The sequence below is a fragment of the Triticum aestivum genome, chromosome 2B (assembly GCF_018294505.1).
Source record: "Triticum aestivum cultivar Chinese Spring chromosome 2B, IWGSC CS RefSeq v2.1, whole genome shotgun sequence".
In the NCBI taxonomy this organism is placed as follows: Eukaryota; Viridiplantae; Streptophyta; class Magnoliopsida; order Poales; family Poaceae; genus Triticum; species Triticum aestivum.
In genome coordinates, this window is record NC_057798.1 from 204280704 (window position 1) to 204304682 (window position 23979).

Consider the following 23979-nt stretch of genomic DNA (forward strand, 5'->3'; position numbering starts at 1 on the left):
CTGACGACTGTGATGGAATGATCAGAAAAATAATGAGCAACCTTCTTTGTGGTCATGTATATTCCATACACAAGCTTCTGATAATGAGGATATCTCTGCTTGGATGGAGTCAAGACTTCAGACAAATAATACACTGGGCGCTGAACTTTGAGAGCTTTTCCTTCTTCTTCCCGCTCGACCGTAGCACAGTACTGACGACTTGTCCTGTGGCTGCGATATAGAGCAACAGAGGCTCTTTGCTGATTGGAGCAGCAAGCACCGGCTGGGTGGAGAGCAGAGCTTTTAGCTCGGCAAACGCTGCATCAGCTTCTGGAGTCCACTCGAACTTGTCTGTCTTCTTCATCAGTCGGTAAAGAGGCAATGCCTTTTCACCGAGTCGTGAGATGAATCGACTTAATGCGGCCAAGCATCCAGTAAGCTTCTGGACATCGTGCACTCGCACAGGGCGTTTCATTCGGAGAATAGTGCCAATCTTCTCTGGGTTAGCGTCGATTCCCCGTTCGGAAACGAGAAAACCGAGTAACTTGCCACCAGGAACTCCAAATGTGCACTTTGATGGATTGAGCTTGATATCATATCTTCTGAGGTTGGCAAATGTTTCGGCGAGATCAGCGAGCAGGTCGGAACCTTTTCGTGACTTGACAACGATATCATCCATATATGCTTCCACATTCCGACTGATTTGAGTGAGTAGACACTTCTGAATCATTCGCATAAATGTGGCTCCGGCATTCTTGAGGCCGAATGGCATGGTGATATAGCAGAAGCACCCGAATGGAGTGATGAAAGCTGTTTTTACCTCGTCGGGTCCGTACAGACGGATCTGGTGGTACCCGGAGTAGGCATCTAAAAAAGATAGCCTCTCGCATCCCGCGGTCGAGTCAACAATTTGATCTATGCGAGGGAGAGGAAAATGATCTTTCGGGCAGGCCCGGTTGATGTGCTTGAAATCAATGCACATTCGGAGCGACTTGTCCTTCTTAGGAACCATGACGACATTAGCGAGCCACTCGGAGTGGTATATCTCTCGGATAAATCCTGCCGCCAACAGTCGAGCCACTTCTTCACCAATGGCTTTTCTCTTCTGGACGGCGGACCGCCGAAGATGCTCTTTGACTGGTTTTGCAGACGAGTCGACTCTTAGGCGATGCTCAGCCAGTCCCCTGGGAACACCTGGCATGTCAGCGGGCTTCCATGCAAAAATGTCCCAGTTCTCACGGAGGAACTGGATGAGCGCTTCTTCCTATTTTGGGTCGAGTGTTGTGGAGATGCGGGTCGGAGCTGCATCGGGGTCGGTCGGGTGAATGTGAACAGGCTTCGTCTCACCGGACGACTGGAATGCAGACTCTGTGGCGGGTTTCTTTGATCGCAGCAAGTCACTCGGATCTGCGTTTTGCTTGTATTCCTCGAACTCGACCGCTGTCACCTGGGAATCGGCAATCTTGGAGCCCTTCTGAAAGCACTCTTCTGCCTTTTTCCTATCACCGGTGACAGTGATCACTCCTTTGGGGCCGGGCATCTTCAATTTGAGGTACACGTAACATGGTCGAGCCATGAACCGTGCGTAAGCTGGTCTCCCCAAAATGGCATGATATGCACTCTGAAAATCCACGACCTCAAACGTCAACTTTTCTTTGCGAAAATGTTTCGAATCACCAAACACCACGTCCAAAGCTATTTGGCCGAGTGACTCGGCTTTCTTCCCTGGTATAACTCCATGAAAGCTCATGTTACTAGTGCTTAGTCGGGACATCGGAATGCCCATTCCTTTCAGTGTGTCTGCATACAACAAATTCAGCCCGCTTCCACCATCCATCAGCACCTTTGTCAGTCGAGTGCCTTCGACAACTGGATCGACCACCAAAGCTTGCCTCCCAGGGGTGGCAATATGAGTCGGGTGATCAGATTGGTCGAATGTGATGGGTGTTTGGGACCATTTCAGATAATTTGCTTTTGCTGGGGCAACCATGTTCACCTCTCGGTTAATGACTTTCAGTCGACTCTTGCTTTCCACATCTGCAAAGATCATCAGAGTGGAGTTGATATGCGGATATCCTTCCTCACTGTCCTCCTTGTCTTCGGCCTTGTCCGACTCCTTCTCCTTGTCCTTAGACTGTTTTCCCTGAAACTGCTGGATCAGGAGTCGACATTGGCGAGTGGTGTGCTTCGGGTAGATGATATTCCCCTCTTCGTCTTTCTTCGTGTGGATGTGACATGGCATATCCATCACGTCGTTCCCTTCTTTATCCTTTACCTTCTTGGGGTTCCAGGATCCTTTTGGTTTCCCTTAAACTTTCCCTGAGTCACGGCCAGAGCCTCTCCAGGAGCTGCCGGTTCAGCCTTCCGCTTCTGTTTCCGACTGGTGTTTCCCTTTTTCCGACTGACTCGGCTTGTGCTTGCCGCTTCGGAGTCGGTCTTCTTCTTCGCCGTTGGCGTACTTGGTAGCAATCTCCATCATCCGACTCAAGGTCATGTCACCGGTTCGACCAAACTTCAAACTCAGTTCTCTGTTCTTGACGCCATCTTTGAAGGCGCAGACTGCCTGATGATCAGACACATTCTCCACAGTGTGGTGCAAAGTGATCCACCTCTGAATATACTCTCTGAGAGTCTCATTGGTCTTCTGCACGCAGACTTGCAACTCCGTCAATCCAGCTGGTCGCTTGCAAGTTCCTTCAAACGTTCTGATGAACACTCGGGATAGATCTTCCCAAGTGTAAATGCTGCTAGGAGGTAATTGAGTCAACCATGCCCTGGCAGATCCTTCCAGCATGAGGGGCAAATGCTTCATGGCCACCTCGTCGTTCCCACCACCGATCTGAACTGCCACTCGGTAGTCTTCAAGCCAAGTTTCGGGCTTAGACTCACCAGTGAACTTGCTGACTCCTGTTGCCAACCTGAAATTGGGAGGGATAACTGCGGCTCTGATAGCTCTGCTGAAACATTCAGGACCAGAAACATGCACTCGACTGCTTACGGGTGCATCTCTGTCGAGTCCGCCTCGATGGGCTCTGTTCCGGTCGACCAAACCTTGTACGATAATGGATCGCGCGTCGAAGCCTGGTTCTCTGGGTTCGACTGGAACCCTTTGCCCTGTACTGTACTGACGCCTGTCATCTTGCTGCCGAGGAGCGTAAGACCCACACCTCGGAGGGGAATTGGGCACTCGGCGCCTATCATCTCGGTCGAGTCGGTCACCATATTGATCTCGCTGATTCTCGCGCCCTTCGCGCCGCGGAGGCGATCTGGGGCTATGAGCCGACTGAACCGTATTCACAGTGACGGATCGACTGTGAATTCTGTTGCGCGACTGAGACACGGCTGAATTCTGATCTCCCGCTGCCCGGAGCAGATCCCTGATCTGCAGCAAACCTCTGCCAGCTTCCGACTGCGAAGGCTGGATGGACTCTGCTATACGGGTCGCAGCCGCTAAATTCTGGATTGGGGTTCGGTATACCTGAGTCGGCGGGAAGAGTTGACGTCGACTGGTGTCGGGAACTCGTTGCCGCGCGCGCTCGTCGAGTGCTCGCTGAAGATTCTCCAGTCGAGTGCGTTCGGCCAAATTGGCCAGACGTGCCTCCTCCAAGGCACGAGCCTCGGGGGTTTCTCCTGCGATGGGAGTACGCAGGGCATCCACGTTCCTGCGGCGAAGTTCCTCTCTTTGCAGAGAGTCGAGTGGCTCGGGCTGGTACTCTTCGTGGCCTCGTGCGGGGTCGCCTCCGTCACCTGCTCCACCATCACGGGCGAAGCCAGGGGGACTGTGGGGCCCGTCGACCATCAAGATTTCCGCCGCTGGATCACTGCTACCGCACTCGGATGCAGTCTCTATGGAGCCAGTCGACAGATCGAACAAGCCATAGAGAGATTCGTTGGGCTCGATTGCCGCAACTTGGGTGGTGGCCGATTGGCGAGCCACCACGTGCCTCACCCATCGCTGAAGCCTCGACCGGCCCGAGCGCTTGCGCTGGCGGGAGACCGGGAGGGTGGACGATGGAGGAGCCGACCGATACTGGGTCGACGGTTGCCGCAGCAGAACGCCGCGGACACATGCGCGAAAATGCGTCGCACCGCGGACGGGGAGCGCATCAACGTCGAGTGGAGCCTCCTGGAGCCACGCGGAGTCGTCGGCGATGAAGGTGAGAGTGCCGAGACGGATCTCTTGACCCCCGACCAAAACTCCAGCAGACACCATGATGAAAGTACTCGGAAGAATCGCAACTTCTCCACGAAAATCGCTAAAACACCCGCCCCACGGTGGGCGCCAACTGTCGTGGTCCTAAGCCTGACAGTAGAGTGGGGGGTAGGTATGGAGAGACAAGGTCCTAGCTATGGAGAGGTTGTAAACACAAGGGATGTACGAGTTCAGGCCCTTCTCGGAAGAAGTAATAGCCCTACGTCTCGGAGCCCGGAGGCGGTCGAGTGGATTATGAGTATATGAGTTACAAGGTGCCGAACCCCTCTACCTGTGGAGGGGGGTGGCTTATATAGAGTGCGCCAGGACCCCAGCCAGCCCACGTAGGAGAGTGTTTAAGATGAGTTAAGTCTGGGGCGTTACTGGTAACGCCCCACATAAAGTGTCTTTATTATCATAAAGCCTACTTAATTACAGGCCGTTGCAGTGCAGAGTGCCTCTTGACCTCCTGGTGGTCGAGTGAGTCTTCGTGGTCGAGTCCTTCAAGTCAGTCGAGTGAGTCCTTCGTTGGTCGACTGGAAGGCGACCTCTTCTAAGGATGTCCTTGGGTAAGGTACTTAGATCAGGTCCATGACCCTACCCTAGGTACATGACCCCATCACCAGCCTCCCACTCGGGGGCTTAGCTGCATTCCAAGTACCCGCCTAAGTTTTTGAAAATCCTACCGAGTGGTGAGCCAGCCTCCCACTCGGGGGCTTAGCTGCACTCCAAGTACTCGCCTAAGTATCTGAAAATCCTACCGAGTGGAGAGCAAACCTCCCACTCGGGGGCTTAGCTGCAACCCAGTGCCCGCCTAAGTACTTAATACAATGTGCGCTCTGCAAGGAAGACGAGGTGCAGGTCGACTGCTACTCCTTCCGAGCTACGCCATAAATACAATGTGCGTCCAACAAGGAGGGCGAGGTGCAGGTCGACTGTTACCTTCTCCTTCGGAGGTGTGCCACCAAAAATCCTACCGAGTGGAGAGCAAACCTCCCACTCGGGGGCTTAGCTGCAGCCCAGTGCTCGCCTAAGTTTTTGAAAATCCTACCGAGTGGAGAGCGGACCTCCCACTCGGAGGCTTAGCTGCAGCCCAGTGCTCGCCTAAGTCTTTGAAAATCCTACCGAGTGGAGAGCGAACCTCCCACTCGGGGGCTTAGCTGTAGCCTAGTGCTCGCCTAAGTTTTTGAAAACCCTACCGAGTGGAGAGCGAAACTCCCACTCGGAGGCATAGCTGCAGCCCAGTGCTCGCCTAAGTTTTTGAAAACCCTACCGAGTGGAGAGCGAACCTCCCACTCGGGGGCTTAGCTGCAGCCCAGTGCTCGCCTAAGTTTTTGAAAATCCTACCGAGCGGAGAGCAAACCTCCCACTCGGAGGCTTAGCTGCAGCCCAGCGCTCGCCTAAGTTTGAAATATATTTCGACTCACAAGGATGACGAGGTACAGGCCGACTGATACCTTCTCCTTCTGAGCTCCGCCACAAATACAACATGCGCTATGTCCCGACCCGCAAGGATGCAGGTCGACTGCAACTTGTACTCCAACCTGCAAGAGTACGTCACCAACACTAAGATATATCCCGAGTGAAAAGCAGTGTTCACTCGAAAGCAGATGCAAACTTATTCAACGGTAAAACCAAGTTCAGATAGCACCCTACGGGTCCAGAGGTGCTCAGGCATCAAGCGTGTTAAAGTTTATCGGTTACAAACCACTCGGTATTCCGAGGCAAATTTAAGGCATAGAAGTTTTCATTTTGGGCAAGGAAACAAAAATCATGCTGATTACCTGGAGATGGTGGGAATGACCATTTTCATTTTGGGCAAGGCCTTCGGCGGCTTGGATGACTCTGCCCGCGGATGCTTCGGCGCTTTCTCAGTCGGCGCCGGTGAGGCCGCCCGAGAGCGCTTTGTCGATGGCACAACGGGCACAGCCGCTTTGCCATGCTCCCTTGCGGGGTCGTGGGCGAGCTTGGATCGCCTTTCCGTGCGAGGAGGATCGACCTCCATTTCCTCCTCCTCCTCATTGGAGACGTCTTCAACCTCTTCCCCCTCGCCGTCAGATTGCCACTCCTCTTCTTCACTTTCACCTCCACTCGCCTCTCCTTCCTCAGCTTGTTCCTGCGCCCCGTTGGGCATCGAGTACATTTTAGTCATGTCCTGGAAGACAGCAAACAAGACAAAAGTCAGCCGGTTGATCTCAAATGGACAGAATGGAAAAAACAGAATCGCAGCCGGAAATGTCAAATTGGACCTTGTCAACTTCATATGATTGGTCGAGTGGAACGACCCTCCTGGCTCCTTGGGGGTTGTCCTTGTTCCCCGTAATGCTTCCCATCCACCGCTCCAACGTGGCGTCGTCGATCTCCTCTGGGTGGATTCGAGTGGTGTCCTCAGTCCCAGAGTACATCCACATAGGATGGTCTCGAAATTGGAGCGGCTGGATGCGCCGCCGCAGGAAGACCTCCAGGAGGTCCATACTAGTCACCCCGTCGCGGATGAGCTGCACGACAAGCTCGACTAGCACCTTCACCTGCGCCTTCTCCTCCGGGACCACCTTCAAAGAGGCGGGCTTCTGCACTCGTTCCATGGAAAAGGGAGGGAGCCCGGTCGACTGCCCTGGCGTCAGATGGTCTTTGCAGTAAAACCAAGTCGACTGCCACCCACAGACGGAGTTGGGCAAAACCATGGTCGGAAAATAACTTTTCCCTCTCAACTGGACCCCAAGGCCCCCACACATCTGAATCACATGTGTCCGTTCGTCACTCGAACTTGCCTTCTTCGCCGTCTGGGAGCGGCAGGTGAAGATGTGCTTAAAGAGACCCCAGTGAGGCTGGCAGCCCAAGAAGCACTCACACAAAGACACATAGGCGGCAAGGTACACTATGGTATTGGGCGTGAAGTGATGGAGTTGTGCCCCAAAGAAATTCAAAAAACCCCAGAAGAAAGGATGGGGCGGCAAAGAAAATCCACGGTCGACGTGGGTGGCCAGAAGAATGCACTCACCCTCCTGAGGCTGAGGCTCTGACTCCCTCCCCGGGAGCCGCACCGACCCATGGGGGATCAGCCCACCGTCAGCCAGGTCATCGAGATCCGCCTGGCTAATTGTCGAGCGGATCCAGTCGCCCTGGATCCAGCCCGGTGGCAGGCCGGTCCTCGATGAAGAGCCACTCTGACTGGTTCCCCTCCCCTTCGCCTTCGCCGTCGCTTTCTTCGCCCGCTCCAGGGCCGCCGTCCTCTCCTTCACCATCGCCATCGGCGAAACACGCAAGGAGCAGCGGCACGGAGGCAGAGGTGAACACAGCGGAGAAATCTGGAGAAGGGGGAGGAATGGGGGCGCACTGTTGAAAAACCCTCGTCCGGCGCTTTATATAAGGCTTCTCCCGAGTGGCTGACACGTAGGCCCGAATGATCCTGTCAAATCCCGCAACAATCGCGCGCGCGATACGTGTCGAAAAAGGTGGCGCGAAGATCGAGGCGTTCCTGCCTTATCCCGTCCGATTGCTGCGGCTACGCCCCGTCCTGCGCACTTCCCAAAATTCAAATCCCGCAAAATCCGCGGCTTGCAGAACAACTCGTCAGGCAGAAGATCCCCTCCACTCCGTCACTCAGAGCTCTCCAGGTGAAAACTTCACTCGACAGATATAAAGAATGGATCAAGGCGACTGAAAAAGAAGTTCATGCTGTCACCTAAAGGTTCATTGATCCAAGACATGCCATACTCATAGCACGAAAAATAGGTCGGAAGAATTCTCAACTCCTTCCCCACTCGAACCTCGATCCATTCGGGGGCTAATGATGATGTTATGTACCTAGGGTAGGGTCATGGACCTGTCTAAGCTACCCTACCCAAGGACATCTCTAGAAGAAACTACCTGTCAGTCGACCTAGAGGTGATCCACTCGATTGGCTCGAGGACACTCGACGATGAAGATAACCACTCGACCATGAAGCTAACCACTCGGCGGCCAGGAGACCTAAAGTCACTCTGCACGCAACGGTCTGTCATTAAGTAGCTTTAATAATCTTCATAGCACTTTATGTGGGCGTTACCAGTAACCCCCTGTCTTAATGTACTTTAAACCCTGCATAACTGAGGGCCGGAGGGGCTGGCGAACTCTATATAAGCCACCCCCTCCTCGGTGTAAAGGGTTCGCACCCCTGTAATTCATACATCTATAATCTATTCGAACGCCTCCGTGCTCCGAGACGTAGGGCTGTTACTTCCTCCGAGAAGGGCCCGAACTCGTAAATCTCTCACGTATACAACTACTCCATAGCTAGGATCTTGCCTCTCCATACCTACCCCCCTTTCTACTGTCAGACTTAGAACCACGACAGCGCACACCCCCTTATCCACGTTGGGCTGGCCCATGGTCCTTTCTTTCGGCATTAACCAACCGGCCATCTGCACTTGACGTGTTTAGTTGTAGCTAGCTTTTCCCCCTTTTCTTCTTTCTCTCTTCCTTCTTTTTTTCTATTTTTATTTCATTTCCATTTTACCTTTCTCTATCATGTTTCTATAATACAGGAATGTACGTTTCAAATTCATGAACTTTATTCCAATTCAATGTTTTTTCCCGGATTCGATCCGATGAACTTTTTTTTCGAATTAGATGAACTTTTTTCAAATTCAATGAACTTCTTCAAATTCAATGAACATTTTTTTTCAAATTCCATGAACTTTTTTCAAATTCTATGAACTTTTTCAAATCCGATGAACTTTTTTTCAAATTCGATGAACTTTTTTCAAAGTAGATGAACTTTTTTCAAACCGTTGAACTTGTTATCGAATTCGATGGACTTTTTAAAAATTCAATGAACTTTTTCAAATTCGATGGAATTTTTTCAATTTTTGGGAAATTTTATGAAAATTATTTTACAGTTTTTAATTCACATTTTTTTCATTTTTTTGTGGATTTTTTCTTTTTTCAATCAACAAGGCTTTTTCGACCAGCGCTTGCAAGAAAACAAAAGGCTACGAAAGGAGCGAGCGAGCGAGCAGCGATCAAGCGAATGGGCCATGGCCCACTAGGGGCGCGCGTGAGCGCCAGGACAGCGATCGGGCGCTGAAGGCGCTAATGAGGAGGTCTCCTCCGTCTCCCAATAGGCAAGCACATTATGGGCCGACACAATTCGGGTTCCAGCAGGAGCAGTTTTCTTGGCACATTCCTTTTTTATGTGTTTTCTTGTGTTAGTTTTTATCTCTTTTCGTAAGCATTTTGTTGTTTCCTGTGTTTCTTTACAATTTTCTTGGTTTATATCTTCATTATTTTTACTATTGTTTCTTTGTTATGATTTCACGACTTTTTCTTCTTCCTTTTTCATTTTCCTGTTTTCAACACATGTTTATCTTTTTTCTGTACACATTGTATATATTTTATACATGCAATTTTTTCTAAATGTTGAAATGTTATTCAAATACACAATGAACATTTTATTAGACAATTGTTTTATAAATATATATTTTTAATACATGTTAAAAAAGCAAATATATGTTTATTATTTAAAAGGCATGACAAATTTTATAGATTAGGTGATCTTTTTTTTAGATTGTATAAATTTTTTTTTTGAAAATTTGACGAACCTTGTCATGGAATACATGTCCACTTCTCTAAAATGTCATGTAATTCTTTGACTACGAAGAACGATTTTCTCAATTACGCAATTTTCTACAATGCAAAATATTTTTCAAAATCTGACATACATTTTTTGAAATACATAAACATTTTCTAAATAGGTAATGCTACAGACATTTTCTTTAATGCTATCGACATTCTATTACAATTACGGTAACAAAAACTTTACCTAACATTTTCTGAATTCATGGTGTATTTAAGAAATAGGTAAATTATATATTTTGTTGGAATATACATGTTTATAATATTTTCCCATAAAATAAACAAAATAAGAAAATTAAAATAACTATTGCATGTGCCTACATAATTTTTTTGAAGGGGATCTACATACTTATTCAATGTTTTTCTTTGGTATTTCTATTTTACTTTGTTTTTCACCGGTTTTGCCATAGTCATACACGTATGCATGGAAAAGCGCAACGTGTATGACTATGGGAAACCATGGGCTCCCGCTACATCAAAGCGCAACCATCCTCCTGGGCAGTGGCGGAGCTTGATGAAGATTGTTGAGGGGGACTAATGAGAGATGAGGGGGTGAAGAAGATAAATTATGCATGAACTATGATAAATCTTGGATATTTAAGCCTAATAATCTGGTGTATAATTTTTTTAGAAACAATCAAGTGTATAACTAAGAGTTTTCCTAGAGTAGAGAGGCAATTTCACCCCTTTGGGCCCACGGGAAGCTCCGCCAATGCTCCTAGGCATCCCTACTTGTTTATCCCCATGCCAACTAGTTGTTAATAAGCATGGATTTAAAAATGTTCCTGATGTACATGTCGGGGGAGCAGCCGAGTAGCGGTTCCCTAGATTACAGGCCAAGATGAACGGACGGGAAATCCGGTTGAGAGATGAACATGGCGAGCGATGCGAAAGAGCTCACAAGTGCGGACGGAGAGGTCGGGCGTGCGCTTGCGTGCGTAGGACTGCGGGTTATTCTCTCAAAATATTAGAGGGTTGTCAAAACGGGCCAAATCAAGATTATCACCAAACAAAGAGTGTACACGCGGAACATTTTTTTTTCAAACATATATTTTGATGTTAAGTGTTCTCATACATAGTATATGTTTTTTTGTCTAAATCAAAAACATTTTTTATACAACGCGTAAGATTTTTAAATACATAATTAACATTTTTATGTCTACTATTTTTAATACTGATTGTACATTCTCTATATACATCAGGAAATTTTTTTACGTACACATTTTAACTCTACCTTTTTACATAAACAATTCTATAATTTTTGTATACGTCAGGCTTTTTTATACACGTTTCACATTTTACAAATACATGTATATTTCTTTTATATATAAGCTTTTGATGTCAACTTTATTGCATATGCATTGTACTTTTTTTAATACATCAGGAACATTTTTTATACACGTTCAACATCTGGTAAATACATGATTAACATTTTTTCATATGTATATTTTAATTTCTACCTTTTTTCATACATGTTGTACTTTTCAATATCCATTATAAACACTTTTTTATGGACGCCTAGCATTTTTCAAATGCATGATTAACATTTTTTTCAAACATATGTTTTGTAACATTGTTGTTCGTATATATGTTAATTGTTTTTTTTTAATATGTCAAGAAACAATTTTTTTTTGAAATGTTATCAACATTATTTTTAAAGTTGGACCAACATTTTCTTAACACTGCACAAACATTTTCGCACTAGACCTATGTTTTTTATTTGAAAATGTAACAAAAAGAAAAAAGAAAAAAGAAAAAGAAAAAGAAAAAAGGAAAAAGAAAATAGAATCGAAATCAAGGAACGAACAAACTAAGTGCTACTGGGCTGACCTATTATCACGCCACTTTACGCAAGCGAAGTATTTCTCTCGCTTGGATTGACATGTAATTGTGCCTGGCGGCTATACCTTGGTTATAGTGAGGCAGGGCGGCCCCGCACGCTCGGCTGCCTACAGGAGCCGGTGATAGGCCAATCAAGTAGGGACCGGGTTTGGTGATGCTCATTTCATGATGCTATCATGCTAAATGTCTTTTTTATTTTCATTATTTTTCCATTTATATATTTATTTTCATTTTAAATGGTATATTTTAAAATTTTACTTAGATTTTTTTGAAAAATGATGAAATTAAAAAATGTTAACATAGTAAAAAAAGTTAACACAATTTTTGAAAATGTTGAAAGCTTTTAATAAAAATACTCGTGACAATTATAAAACATTCATGTGTTTCAAAAAAATATGTGCTTCTTTTAAAACGTGTATACAGTGTAAAAAATGTTTGTCTAATAAAAAATGTTTCCTACCACTAAAAAAATGTATGATTTTTTTAAAGAAATATTCTTGTGTTTGAATATTGTTTATACAATGTAAAAAAATGTTCACGTTGTTTAAAGCAATATTTATTTTCATTACAAATATATGCCAACAAATATTTGGGAAAATGTTACTGTGTATTCAAGAAAGTGTTGCTAACATGTATTTAAAAAAATGTGCATCATGTGTTTAAAATATGTCCACTGTGTATTAATTTTTTTAAAGAGTGCACTAAAATTGCAAAATGTGTACTAAGAAAAAATAGACATGTGTTAAAGAAAGAAAACCGAAAAAACAAAACAAAAAAACAAAAAAAAAGTGTAGAAAACCCAGAAAGAAACAAAAAAACCCAAAGTATAACGAAAATAAAGAAAAACCAAAAAATGATGAAATAGCAAATAAAACAAAAGTATAACGAAGGGAAAAAACAAGCAAACAAAGAAGAGAAAAGGAAAACCGAAGAAAAATAATAAAAGAAAGCATAAAAGAGAAAAAAAGAAAAGAAAGAAACGGAACGAACGCAATAACGATCACAACCATATGAACGAATGCACACTTTACGGTTCCGGCCCATACACATCTGTGATGCATGGCGTTGCGGGCGCGATAAATGCTATACTCGCTATATGCGGGATATATGATTAGCGACGTGTGAGAATCTATGCACCTGCTGCACCAAGGACTTGTGGGCCACTCGACGAAGAGGCCAGATCAACCAATGAGATGGGCTGCTGGTGCATTTACATAAAGATCCTTGTACTATAATTGAATCTGAGCGAACTGAACATAACATCTCTCCAAACCCAACCCCAAGCATCTCTCTTCAATCATTCTGTTCTTTTATTTCTGTTGGTGCCTGCTAAATATTGTGATGCCAAATATTTGCATGGTGTTATGTATTTTTGCTGTCAAAAATGCAAGTTTTCCATCACTGAGTAGTTATGTGCTTGTGCCAATGCAATCTTCACATCATGAATTATGTCAATTAAAGCATACATAAAGCTATGCAACTCATTCCTTTGATAGAAATGCCACATTTTCGGTTGTTAATTATGTATGTTTAAACATCTACAATAATGGGTCTAGCATGTTGTCAAAACATTTATTTGAAAAAAGGAAAAAAATAGTACACATCCAATAAGAAGTGAGCACAATTTGACTAGATAAAGATATGTGGAATGAAATCGTCATTTTTTAGCATCCATGCAAACTGTTGGAATGCATTACAGAGTGGTAATGCACGGGAGAGCTAGCTAGCCCAACAAAGCAGTTTTTGCACCAGTATGTATAATATGAGGACCATTATACAATTGTGATAGGGCCTTATGTGAATGTGTCGGCAGCCTATCTTGTAGCTGGATCTTGTCCTTTTGTCCTCCATCAAACGTTCCATAAGCGACCGGTGCATCTGGTGCACCAGTCCGGTTGATGCATAGGATATGTTCTTACACTCTTTCTAGCTTGAGGAAAATTGAGACTTGTTGCGGAGAGTGGATGTATCCTCGAAGATAAGAGTGTTTCTATGACGCTTAGCTAAATAGTCGCGGCCCGCGGTGGATGTATTGCAACATGAGAATAGGGAGAAGGGAATGGGTGCCATTTTTTGGTCTCGCTAACTAATGGAAGCACTCGTTGTTAGAGTGTAATATGGTAGAAGCTTATGTGCTTTAGTCAACAATGACAGTACATATTTCATGTATTGTACGCAAGACTGTCAGGGAATGGCTATTCATGACGGTCTCCGAACTAAGGCACACTGACCATCTAGAGGTGCTGGTGACTCTGTGGGCTATCTAGCATGCTTGTCGAACAATGACCCATGAAGATATTTTTCAACTAAGTGCTTTGTCGATTGGTTATAGTTGATTTGGGGATTAATAGAAAGCAAAAGAATGTTGCTCCTAAAGTAAACATCGCCGGACCTGAGCACCCATGGGGTGGATCACGCCACTCTTGGAAGGAGCTAAACGTACTCCCTCCTTCCATCTATATAGGGCCTAATACATTTTTCAAGACTGCCTTTGACTATTGACTAGATTAATAGTATATGAGATGCATAATGTGAAAATTATATCAATGAAAGCTCCTTTCACATACGAATTTGACTGTATGCTTTGTGTAAGTTGCATGTCATATATTATTGCTCTAACATTTGGTTAAAGTTAGCCTCGAAAAACACATTAGGCCTTATATAGATGGAAGGAGGGAGTAATGTTGATGCTGGTGGGGGCAAAGAACAACATCTTTGGACTGGTGGTGGCATGTGATTGTATTGGAGCATACTTGGGGTCCCTCGTCACCTCTCGTTCAGGGGGTGACATACCTAGAGGTCCTGGAGTCCATGGTGTGACAAGAAGCTCTGGCTCTCACGACAGATTTGGGGTCACATAAAATCACAACCACGACTAACTGTTAATAGGTGGCGATGAAATTAAAGACCGCTGATGTGAACTACTATGTTCACGTAATTGTTGTGATTAGGAGGCGGGAAAAATATTTCAGGAGATTTCATTTGTTCATGAGGACTGAGCTTTAAAAAAGGAAGCTCACTGGATAATTCGCTCCATCCTCCAGTTATACGTTGGCCGCCGTGTCTGCTGACAGAATTACATGTTGGGCTTTCTATACCTTACAACATCTTGAGTTAATAAATTTCTAGCATTCCGCTAAAAAATTTAAACTTCCTCCACAATTTGGACTTCAGATTTCCATTTTAAACAGAGTTAACATGCATTAGTCACTTCAAAAAGGTAGAAACATAAGAGGAAGAAAAGAACATTAATCTACACTAGAAGGGCCACTTTAGTTAACAATTTTCTCCTAATGAAATTGCATAGACTCGCTTAGGAGAAGGACTATGTATTATAATGGTGCAAATCAAACATCTCGAGAAGTCTTGCAATTTGAAATATCCGCTTAGTAACCAAAGAAGGAAAGAATTGTCGTGACTTTATTCGATTCTTCTTGGTGGCATCAGAAGTGTGTTCATTTGCCCCACGAGTACACACCTACGTATTATTCACTGTTCTAAGGTGGCATAGGCAGATCTATTGCGGAGATTATGCCTCAGCGGTCAACTTGCAAAAATATAACCGTACCTTCCACACATGTCACCTAATTTCTGTGTGAAATAGGCAAGGAAACCGGAGATAAACACCACTCAATGCACGAGTCCGGTAAATCCAAATGATCAGAACTATACAGCCATCTATATCCATCGTCTCACGCTGCTTCAATGATGTATTCATCACATCATCAATAATTTGGAAAAGCGTTAATTACATTAATTGAATTTGAAACGACATTAATTGCATCAAAAGCAATTAATCTTGGAACCAACATTAATTGTGGTTAATCTAGGAAATAATATTACTGTCAAACTAGTCGTGTGTTGCATGTACACGATTACTAGTACTCCAAGTAAGACACATGGGCACATTTCTACAATAAAATCTCGAGATCTTTAAAACCTTTAAATGTATATGGGGTATGGCTCTCAGATTCAAGCAAGGTCCACATTCATCCAAGGAAGTTAGTAATTTTTTTCCTCACCCTAACCCCAGCATCGATCACTTACCAAAATTTATTCTTTGTAATTTGGAAAAGTTAGATGAAAGCTTCATTTGTCGAATATCTTTGGTCGGCATTTGTACTTATCAGTCTCCAAAATGAAATGTTATCATGTTCTCGGTATAAAGATCATTCTAATATAAAGATCATTCTAATATTTTTCAAGAACACCACATTCTACATTTTTCATGAGTGGAATCCGTAATGATCCAAGGTTCCCTTTGTTCATTCTTCTACGGTGTATTTGTGAGAGTGTATCATTACAATGATCAAACAGATCAATTCTCTGCAGTGAATCAGCTAGTAGTAAAAACTAATTTAACAGGACCATCTTTCATATAATGAACATGCACAGAAACCAACCCTAAACCACATTATCCATGCAAGCAATGCGGGCATACACTACACACTCACTCACCTTGTCAACCGCAATGCATCCCGCAAGTCGCCTAGCTCACGACGGTGCCCACGCCGAGGCGAAAACAACGTTGTGCCCCTTCCATGTGAGCATGAGGTCGTCGTCCTCCCGCTTCATCCCCCACCCGGCCGCGTGCTCGTTCAACATTGTCCTTATCTCCCCGGCCGCCTCCTCGCCGAAAGCCACCGCCCGGAACCCCGCGCCGCGCATCCTTTGCCCCCACCTCGCCCGGTCCTCCTGCCGCTCCACCCTGTCCACCCCTTCCTGCGCCAGCACGTTCTCCACCTTCCACCCGACCTCCGCCTCGTACCACCGCCGCTGCTCGCTCCCCTTGGGCAGGAAGGTGTCCACGGCGTCGTACGGGATCCACAGGAAGTTGAACGCCGCCCGGAGCCTCCCCACCACGTCCCCCGCCGTGAAGTCGGCATCCTCCTCGGCCACCACGACCAGCGTTGGGTCGAGGGTTCGGATGGACTTGAGGAGCATGGTCCGGAGCGAGACCGACTGAGTAAGGCTCACCGACCCGGCCGTCTCGTCCGGCACGGTGTGCAGCAGCATGTGGCAGTTGAGGATGAGCGCCTCGGTGCCGTCCGAGACCAGCTGCTGCACCCGGAGCTGGTCGACTAAGGAAGTGAAGGCGTCGGCCGGCGAGGTGGGCACCATCCGGAAGTCCATTGTCACGTTGCGGGATCGCGCGAAGTTGACAAGCTTCGCGCCTAGCTCGTCGTAGGACATGTCGAGCGCCGGCGGTGGCCCGCTGCACCCGACATCGGCGACGGTGAGCCGGAGTATCGGGGGGCCCTCGGCCCGGCTGGCGAGCATGTCGATGAGGGTCGGGATCTGCATGCAGTGCGTCGTGCTGAGGTCGACGACGTGAACGACGGAGAAGCCCTCCACGGCCTCAAGGATGGCGTGGTTGGCGGCCATGTAGCCGAACCGGTGCCACGGCGTGAGGTCGACGAAGCTGGCGAGCTCGACGGCCGTGAAGCGGTGCACGTGGAGCGCGGCCGACTCGACCGCGGCGGCCACGGCCGCGGTCACCGCCTTGCACGCCCCCGTCCTGGAAGCGCGCGCGACGAGCGCGCAGAGGAACGCCGCCGTGAGCCGCTGGTTGGAGTCCCCGTCGGCGGGGGCGATGTTGTTGAGCACCCACAGAATCTGCTGCGTGAGCGTGGCGTCGTTGGCCTCGATGGCGTTGGCGCAGTGCACTAGAAGCTGCTCCATGCAGCCGGCGCTGTTGAGGTTCCCCAGGGAGATCTTTGAGGAGGGCGGCAGCGTCGGGAACAAGCTCCCAGCAGCCGGCCACGGGCGTGCCCTCGGCGCGCCGACGTCAAGAAAGAGCCCTAGCCCTAGCCCGTGGTGTCCATTAGGGTAGAGAGGCGGTGCAGTCACTGCAGCATGGGTGAACTGCATCATGTAGGGGGGGTCGCGAGGTGGGTGGAATGGAAGGCAACAAATTTGCGACGCTGCCGCGATGATTAGAAAAGAGCAAAGAGGCAGAGCTAGTACACGTCCAGCAGTTTGAGGAGCGGATTTGGTGCTTGTACAAGGCATATATAGAGGGCCGTGCACTCGCTCGCCCGAATCGGAGATACAACCTACAGCTACACGTGCTTTCCTATCCTATGCCAATAGAACTTTGGGAACGCGGATCAAAGGGGAAACCAAGGGAGACGGAGAATGGAGAGAGTTTGATTGATTCATCAAGTACGTACGTACAGGGAATATTTCAGTCAAGGGATTTGTATTTAGCTAGCTGGCTAGAAACCATCTGGAGCTGGAAGAAAGGGCAGGGAAATTAAAATTTGTGTTCCATGTATGTACCATGAAACAGGATCGAGATCTAACAGCACTATTCTATGCAACTAGCTAGAAGGAATCGACAGGGTGATTAATAAGCACATGTAGTACATGCATGCTTGATATCGATCGACTAGCAAGCAGCTCTGCTGGTATTTGAATCCAAGAGTGAAAGCTAGGGGGGAATTGTGCTTGCGGGTCTGTAGTAACTTGTAAGCTGGAGGATAAACAGGCGCGCGAGAAATCGAGAAGAAGGGGGCCTAGGGGAAGGGGGAGGGGAAAGGAGGAAGGTTTACCGGCCACAACTCAAGGTCCATAATTGTAGACGGAATTTTGTGGTCGTTTGTTGGATTGTTGTGGATGGGCACAGCCTTATAGTGCTATTAGTCTACTGCAATTATCAGGATAACACCATGTTACAATAGTTTTTTTTTTTTTTGAAACGGAGGCAAAAGCTTTGCCTCATCTCATTAAAAAGAAGGGGAATAACAAAGTCTGCAGAGGGCCATTACACCTCACACAAATATAAATAAAATACAATTCTACTCTCGCGGCATCAAAGAACCCAAATGCTTCGCCCCTGATATAATCCAGAGCCTCGCCTCCGCTTTAATAGCCTCGACCAACACGCTTGGCAACCTACATACATGCTGGAACACCCTCGCGTTTCTCTCTTTCCACACTTCCCAAATAACAAGCATGATGAGTGATGAAATCGCCTTCCTCCTATGTCCACGCCTAAGGACCACTGCCGACCACCACTCTTTGACCGTGGGGATCCCGCTCCAGGCCGCCACATCCAGTTCGGGGGCATCCACCCAAACTCTTATTGCATTCCAAATGCGGGCAGAGAACCTGCATTGGAAGAGAAGATGAGCTGCGGTCTCTGGCTCCCTCTTACAAAGTTGACACAAAATGCAGTTGGGCCACCCTCTTCTTTGCAGTCTGTCGGCCGTCCAAATTCTATCCTTGATAACTAACCACGCAAAGAACTTGCACTTGGACGGTGCCCAGTTCTTCCATACCACCGTGGTCATGTTGGAGGCGATCACACCTTCGAATTGGGCCCTATAGGCCGAGGCCGAGGAATAGATACCATCGGCGGTGAGGTTCCACTTGATATCATCGGGTATGTCGTCCTGTAGGTGTATCGTAGTGAGCTTCCCACAAAGGGCACAGAACTATTCAATGTGCTCCACCGAGAGACCTCCGGACATATTGATCCATTGTATCCAATGGTTTTCAAGCAAGGCTTCTCGCACAGACTTGTTCTTGTTGGCAGAGATCACGAAAATGGCCGGTGCAATGCCCTTGGGCTTCATTCCATCTAGCCAGGGGGAGAGCCAGAAGCGTGCCAGCCTACCGTCGCCGACATAGATCGTCGTGGCAGCATAGAATAGATCTCTGTCAGTGATGTCGCATGGGTTTCCGATGCCCACCCATGCCCTGTGCGGCTCCTTCCACTCATACCAAAGCCATCGCAGCCTCAGAGCCCGGGCATACATACGAATATCAAGGATACCCAGCCCACCAAGCCTCTTTGGTCTACACACGAGTTTCCAGCTGACTTTGCATTGGCCGCCGGAGACCTTATCCGAATCGGTCCAGAGGAAAGCTCTCTCAATGCCCACAAAGTCGGAGATAGTACCCTCCGGAAGTTTGAGCGTCGTGGCATGGAAGGTGGCCAGGGAGGAAAGCACGGACTTGACGAGCTCAGCCCTTCCCACAGTCGTGATGAGCCGACCCTGCCAAGGCACCAGCTTCCCGGCAGCCTTGTCCAGGAGGTGTTGGAGATCGACCTTCCGCAAACGATGGACCGAAAGAGGCAGCCCAAGATATCTCAGCGGGAAGGCAACGCGAGTAGCCGGGAAGCACTCAAGGATGGCCTCAATCTTGATGTTACAATAGTTTAATAGTACTACCTAGGTAGTACTCCCTTCGTTCAGAAATACGAGTATAAGATATTTATTTTTTTTGAATCAAATGTATATAAACACATTTGAGTGTGTTTGTTTACTCATTCATTCTGCATGTAGTCTATATTGAAATATTCAAAACATCTAATATTTATGAAGGGAGGGAGTAGTGTTGTCACCTGGTAAATATCACGTACTCCCTTCGCCCGAAATTACTTGTCGCAGAAATAGATAAAAATGAGTGTATTTAAAACTAAAATATATATAGATACATCAATTTCTCCGACAAACATTTCGAGACGGAGTGAGTACTTTGACAATTACCTACTAACAAAATAGGAAATTATCAAATACTCCCTCCGCAGAGAGGGAGAGAGAGCTAGCGCGCTCACGGGCCATGGCATGATGAAATGATTTCGTCAGTTTGGAGCCAGGTCCCGCATGCGACGAGACAGAGCTACTAATTACAAGGTCCATTCTATTTAATATTCCCATTGTTTGCGAGCAGAAAGCGACTCTTTGTTTGGATTTAAACTTACACGTCCAAGCTTGGAAAAAACAATCCGACCAAATAATTCTGTAGGCCAGGATGCCACTGATATTTTTATTTTCAGAGACAGGATGGTATTGATATGTGTAGACCCAACCGGACTAATTTTTTTAAAAGATTCTTTTTAGTTCCCCAACGGCACTGATATTTGACAGTTGTGTCTTCATGTATAGTTCCACTCCAAGTATTCGGTCACTTCCCCTCGGGGAAAAAAGAAGTATTCGATTAGTTCTTGTGAGGATATATACAGTGACACTAAGAGCATCTCCAGCCGTTTGGCCCACTAGGGGCTTAAAATAGCGCGGCCAACCGGTGATAAATTCGGTATGGGGTGGTTTGTTTTCCAGCCGCCAACCCCAAGACCCCTCAGACGCCTTTTTCGAAAAAGAAAATCGGTCAAAATTCGGCCAAACACGACACAAAATCGTCTAAACTAGACGATTTCATTGAAATTTATGCAAAAACTAAAAACATAAATTTAGAACTCACTAAAAACGACTACTATGCCTAGCACTACTACGCTGCCGCTGCCCACCTTCTACATACCGAGGAGCCTGTAGAACCGGATATAGTCGCCGCCGTCGTCGTCATCATCGTCGCCGTCGTCCTGCGTGCCGCCACCGTCCCCATTGCACTCCTGGCCAGCGTCGCTGATGCGTGGGGGGTTGGATGGCCCGGGCGCTTCCTCGTCGTCGCTGTGGAGGATGACAATGCCGCCCTCCCCGCGTCCGTGGCGCCGAGCGGTGATCTCCTCGAGGGCGCGGCGCTGTCGCACCACTTGCTCGCGGACGTAGTCCTCCTTCGCCCATTTGAGGGCGGTCTCGTCGTTTGCGGGCATGTCGCGTGCTCCTTCTTCACGGGGAGCAACCCCGGCTCGGTCTTCGGCCTGACGAGACGGTAAGAAGAAGGAGAGGGGTGGCCGCTCTCGTGGATGACGAGGGCGCCGCCGCGGGTGCGGCGCCCGAGCGGCGTCTCCTGTAGCTTCGGCTTGACGGGACAGAGCGCCGACATTCTAGAGGAAAGGGATCCAGGGCCCAACGACGAGGAGGTCGCCGTCTTCATTCGCCGCGACGTCCAGGAGCTGTCGCGACGGCACGAGAAGGTGAGGGTTGCCGGGTACTCTAAGCGCGGTGTGTTGCCGGCCTCGATGTGTTCGAGGACGACTTCGAGGGTGCGGCCGGGGACGCCCCATCATCGACGTCGCCCCTCGGAGTTGTGGCGGGCGCGGGGATCGACGCCGTTCGAGGAGGCGAGCTGGTCAGCGTGGCAGCTTTCGAAGTACGCCGTCCACAGCGTGCTGCTGTCGGGGGCGTACCTCGGCTCGTTCGGCGACTGCTCCGGCAGCGAGGACCGGATGCACGCTATCTCGTCGTGCGCGGGCAGCACCAGTAGGCGGCGGTGGCACCGGGGCTCTGCCGACACTCAGCTTCCACGTGCCCGACACCCGCATGTCCGGCGGTGCCGGGTAGTCGGCCTCATAGAGGAGCCGAGCCTCGTCCTCGTGCAGGTGACGGCGGCCGAAGCCGTTGGCCGCCACACTGTCGCCTGGGTAACGCTCGGCCATGCTCGTCGGCGGGGAGAGATGGAGAGGAGAGGCGAGTTCGGTCGAGAGGGGCTTCGACGCCAAGAAGGGGAGAGAGTTTCTGTGGCAAATGGAATGTGTGCTCCCCGGCGAGGGAGGGGCGTCTTTTATAGCCGGGCTTGGGCGGTGGGAGGGCGGCCGACGTGTGTACGCGTGGCGTGCTCGGGTGGGACGCACGTCGTCGCGCCTTCATTGCGCCGCTCGTGAGACATCAATGGAGGCTGACCGGCGCGGCAGCGCGGCAGTCTTCGCATTGATTCCCGTGGGAACCGAGGCGATGAGGACAACGATGCACCGGGGTCGCTGACTCGGCGGGCCCGCCTTTCTTTCGCGCCAAAAATGCTTCCCCGGCGCCACCGGGCGTCCCAGCACGCCGGGTTCAGCCTGGGTCCGGCGGCGCCAGTTTCGGGCCTAACCGACAAAAATTAAGCTTCTGGGGACGCGGCTGAGCCGTTTTTTCAGCGCCGACGATAAAAAAGGGCCAGGGGGTCCTTGTTGGGGGCGCGGTTGGAGATGCTCTAAGCACATGAGGAAGAGGAAATTGTGCCGATGCATCACCCCTCACATAACTGTTTATACTCAGCTTGTTAGGCCGACAAGTATTCCTGTTGAGAGCATTGGCAACTCCAGAATTACACTAAACACCCAGAACTTCTCCTTCATAAGAATTCATTGTAGACTGCCCACAGTGGAAGTACTTCAGTAGTAACAAAAGGTCAAACTCAACAATTTTATTTATGTGGCAATGATTTAATGAGGAGAAAGATGAATTAAGTAACATACTAGCTAGTTACTCATACTATGAGTAATATCATACTTTACCAAGACAAGATGGGTTTACAAGCTAATAAATGAAGTGTTACATGACATCACACATATGTTACTTCGAAGTTACTTTCCCAATGTGAGTAGTCTTATTAAACAGGTTCTGAAAGAATGGAAGATTTGGACAATGCCACGAGTTTTGCAGTTTCTTTTGGGACCACCTGTACACCAGGATACCCTTAATCTTCAACTCCCAACAACGCATTGTTCATCTCAAACCCCTACCCGCGATTTACTACAGCCGCAGAGCGAGAGCCCCGTCCCCTGTCTCGCCTCCGGTGAGCTCCTGTCCAAGCCCTCGCCCGGCGATGCTGCCGTAGCCGGTAGGCTGCGACGTCCCGGCCTCCTGCGATGCGCAGTGCAGCAGCCACTGTACATGCAGAGTGTTGTGTGAGGGTACGCACGGCTGCATGATGCATGCATACGTACGTACGTACTCCTCATCTGTACCTTACTATTCCAGACGTCACGCGTGCACGGTGTCTACGTGACCCATCGGCGCGCCACGCACGATCCCGTGAGGCCGCGTGACCCGATCAAACGTCCGCGCAGTAAAGGATGGCCTCGTACGCGCACAAGCACGTACGCCGACGGCGCGCCCGCGCGACGCGCTGGTCCCGGCGTCCGGGTTCTCCCCAGTTATTGCCCCCCGATCCCGCGCGTGCCGCCCGGCGGCCCACCAACACGCAACGCTGCACGGAAGTGTTCAATGAAGCAGCAGCAGTAGTACCCGATACGCCCTGACCCCGCACGATGAATCAATGGAGGCATGCAGATCCGCATGCACCTGCTGATCTGCATGATCGGGTAGCGGTAGTAACCAATCGCCCATAGTTCCTCGTGACACCGCCTGCATTGCATGTGCATGGGGTCGACGAGCAGATGTCACTGCGATAGGGTTAGTTACTGATCCATGTCATGCAGAAAGGATCTGGGGACCACATGGCAGTTCCATTTTGTAGGTTATCCTTCGCTGGCTGGCTGGCTGGCGGCCGCGCCTGAGCTTTACTGAGCCATTGTTTTCCTCCGTTTGGAATCAATCGATGGGGCACGGGCAGCATATGCAGTGAACTGTAAACAACATTTGATTGCTTTGCGGATTATTGGGTCAAGCAGCCTTGAACTGGACCAGGGAATCGAAACTATGCATGTGTAGGATCCCTTTTTTATTTTGAAAACGAATGATCCAGGTACAAAGGCTAGGCAAAAATTACATTGG

The 23979-nt window shown here is 48.3% G+C and overlaps 1 protein-coding gene across 1 annotated transcript; it reads right to left on the reverse strand.

Annotated features, from left to right (window-relative positions):
• Positions 1 to 15851: 15851 nt before the first annotated feature.
• LOC123044358 (scarecrow-like protein 32) lies at positions 15852 to 18216 on the reverse strand. The gene has a single exon (XM_044467083.1). The coding sequence runs from the start codon at positions 17639 to 17641 to the stop codon at positions 16124 to 16126; it is 1518 nt and encodes a 505-aa protein (XP_044323018.1). The 5' UTR covers positions 17642 to 18216; the 3' UTR covers positions 15852 to 16123.
• Positions 18217 to 23979: the final 5763 nt, after the last annotated feature.

Bases quoted from the DNA above. Each gene is read 5' to 3' on its own strand.
- LOC123044358 (XM_044467083.1), bottom strand. From the start codon at position 17,641: ATGCCTTGTACAAGCACCAAATCCGCTCCTCAAACTGCTGGACGTGTA.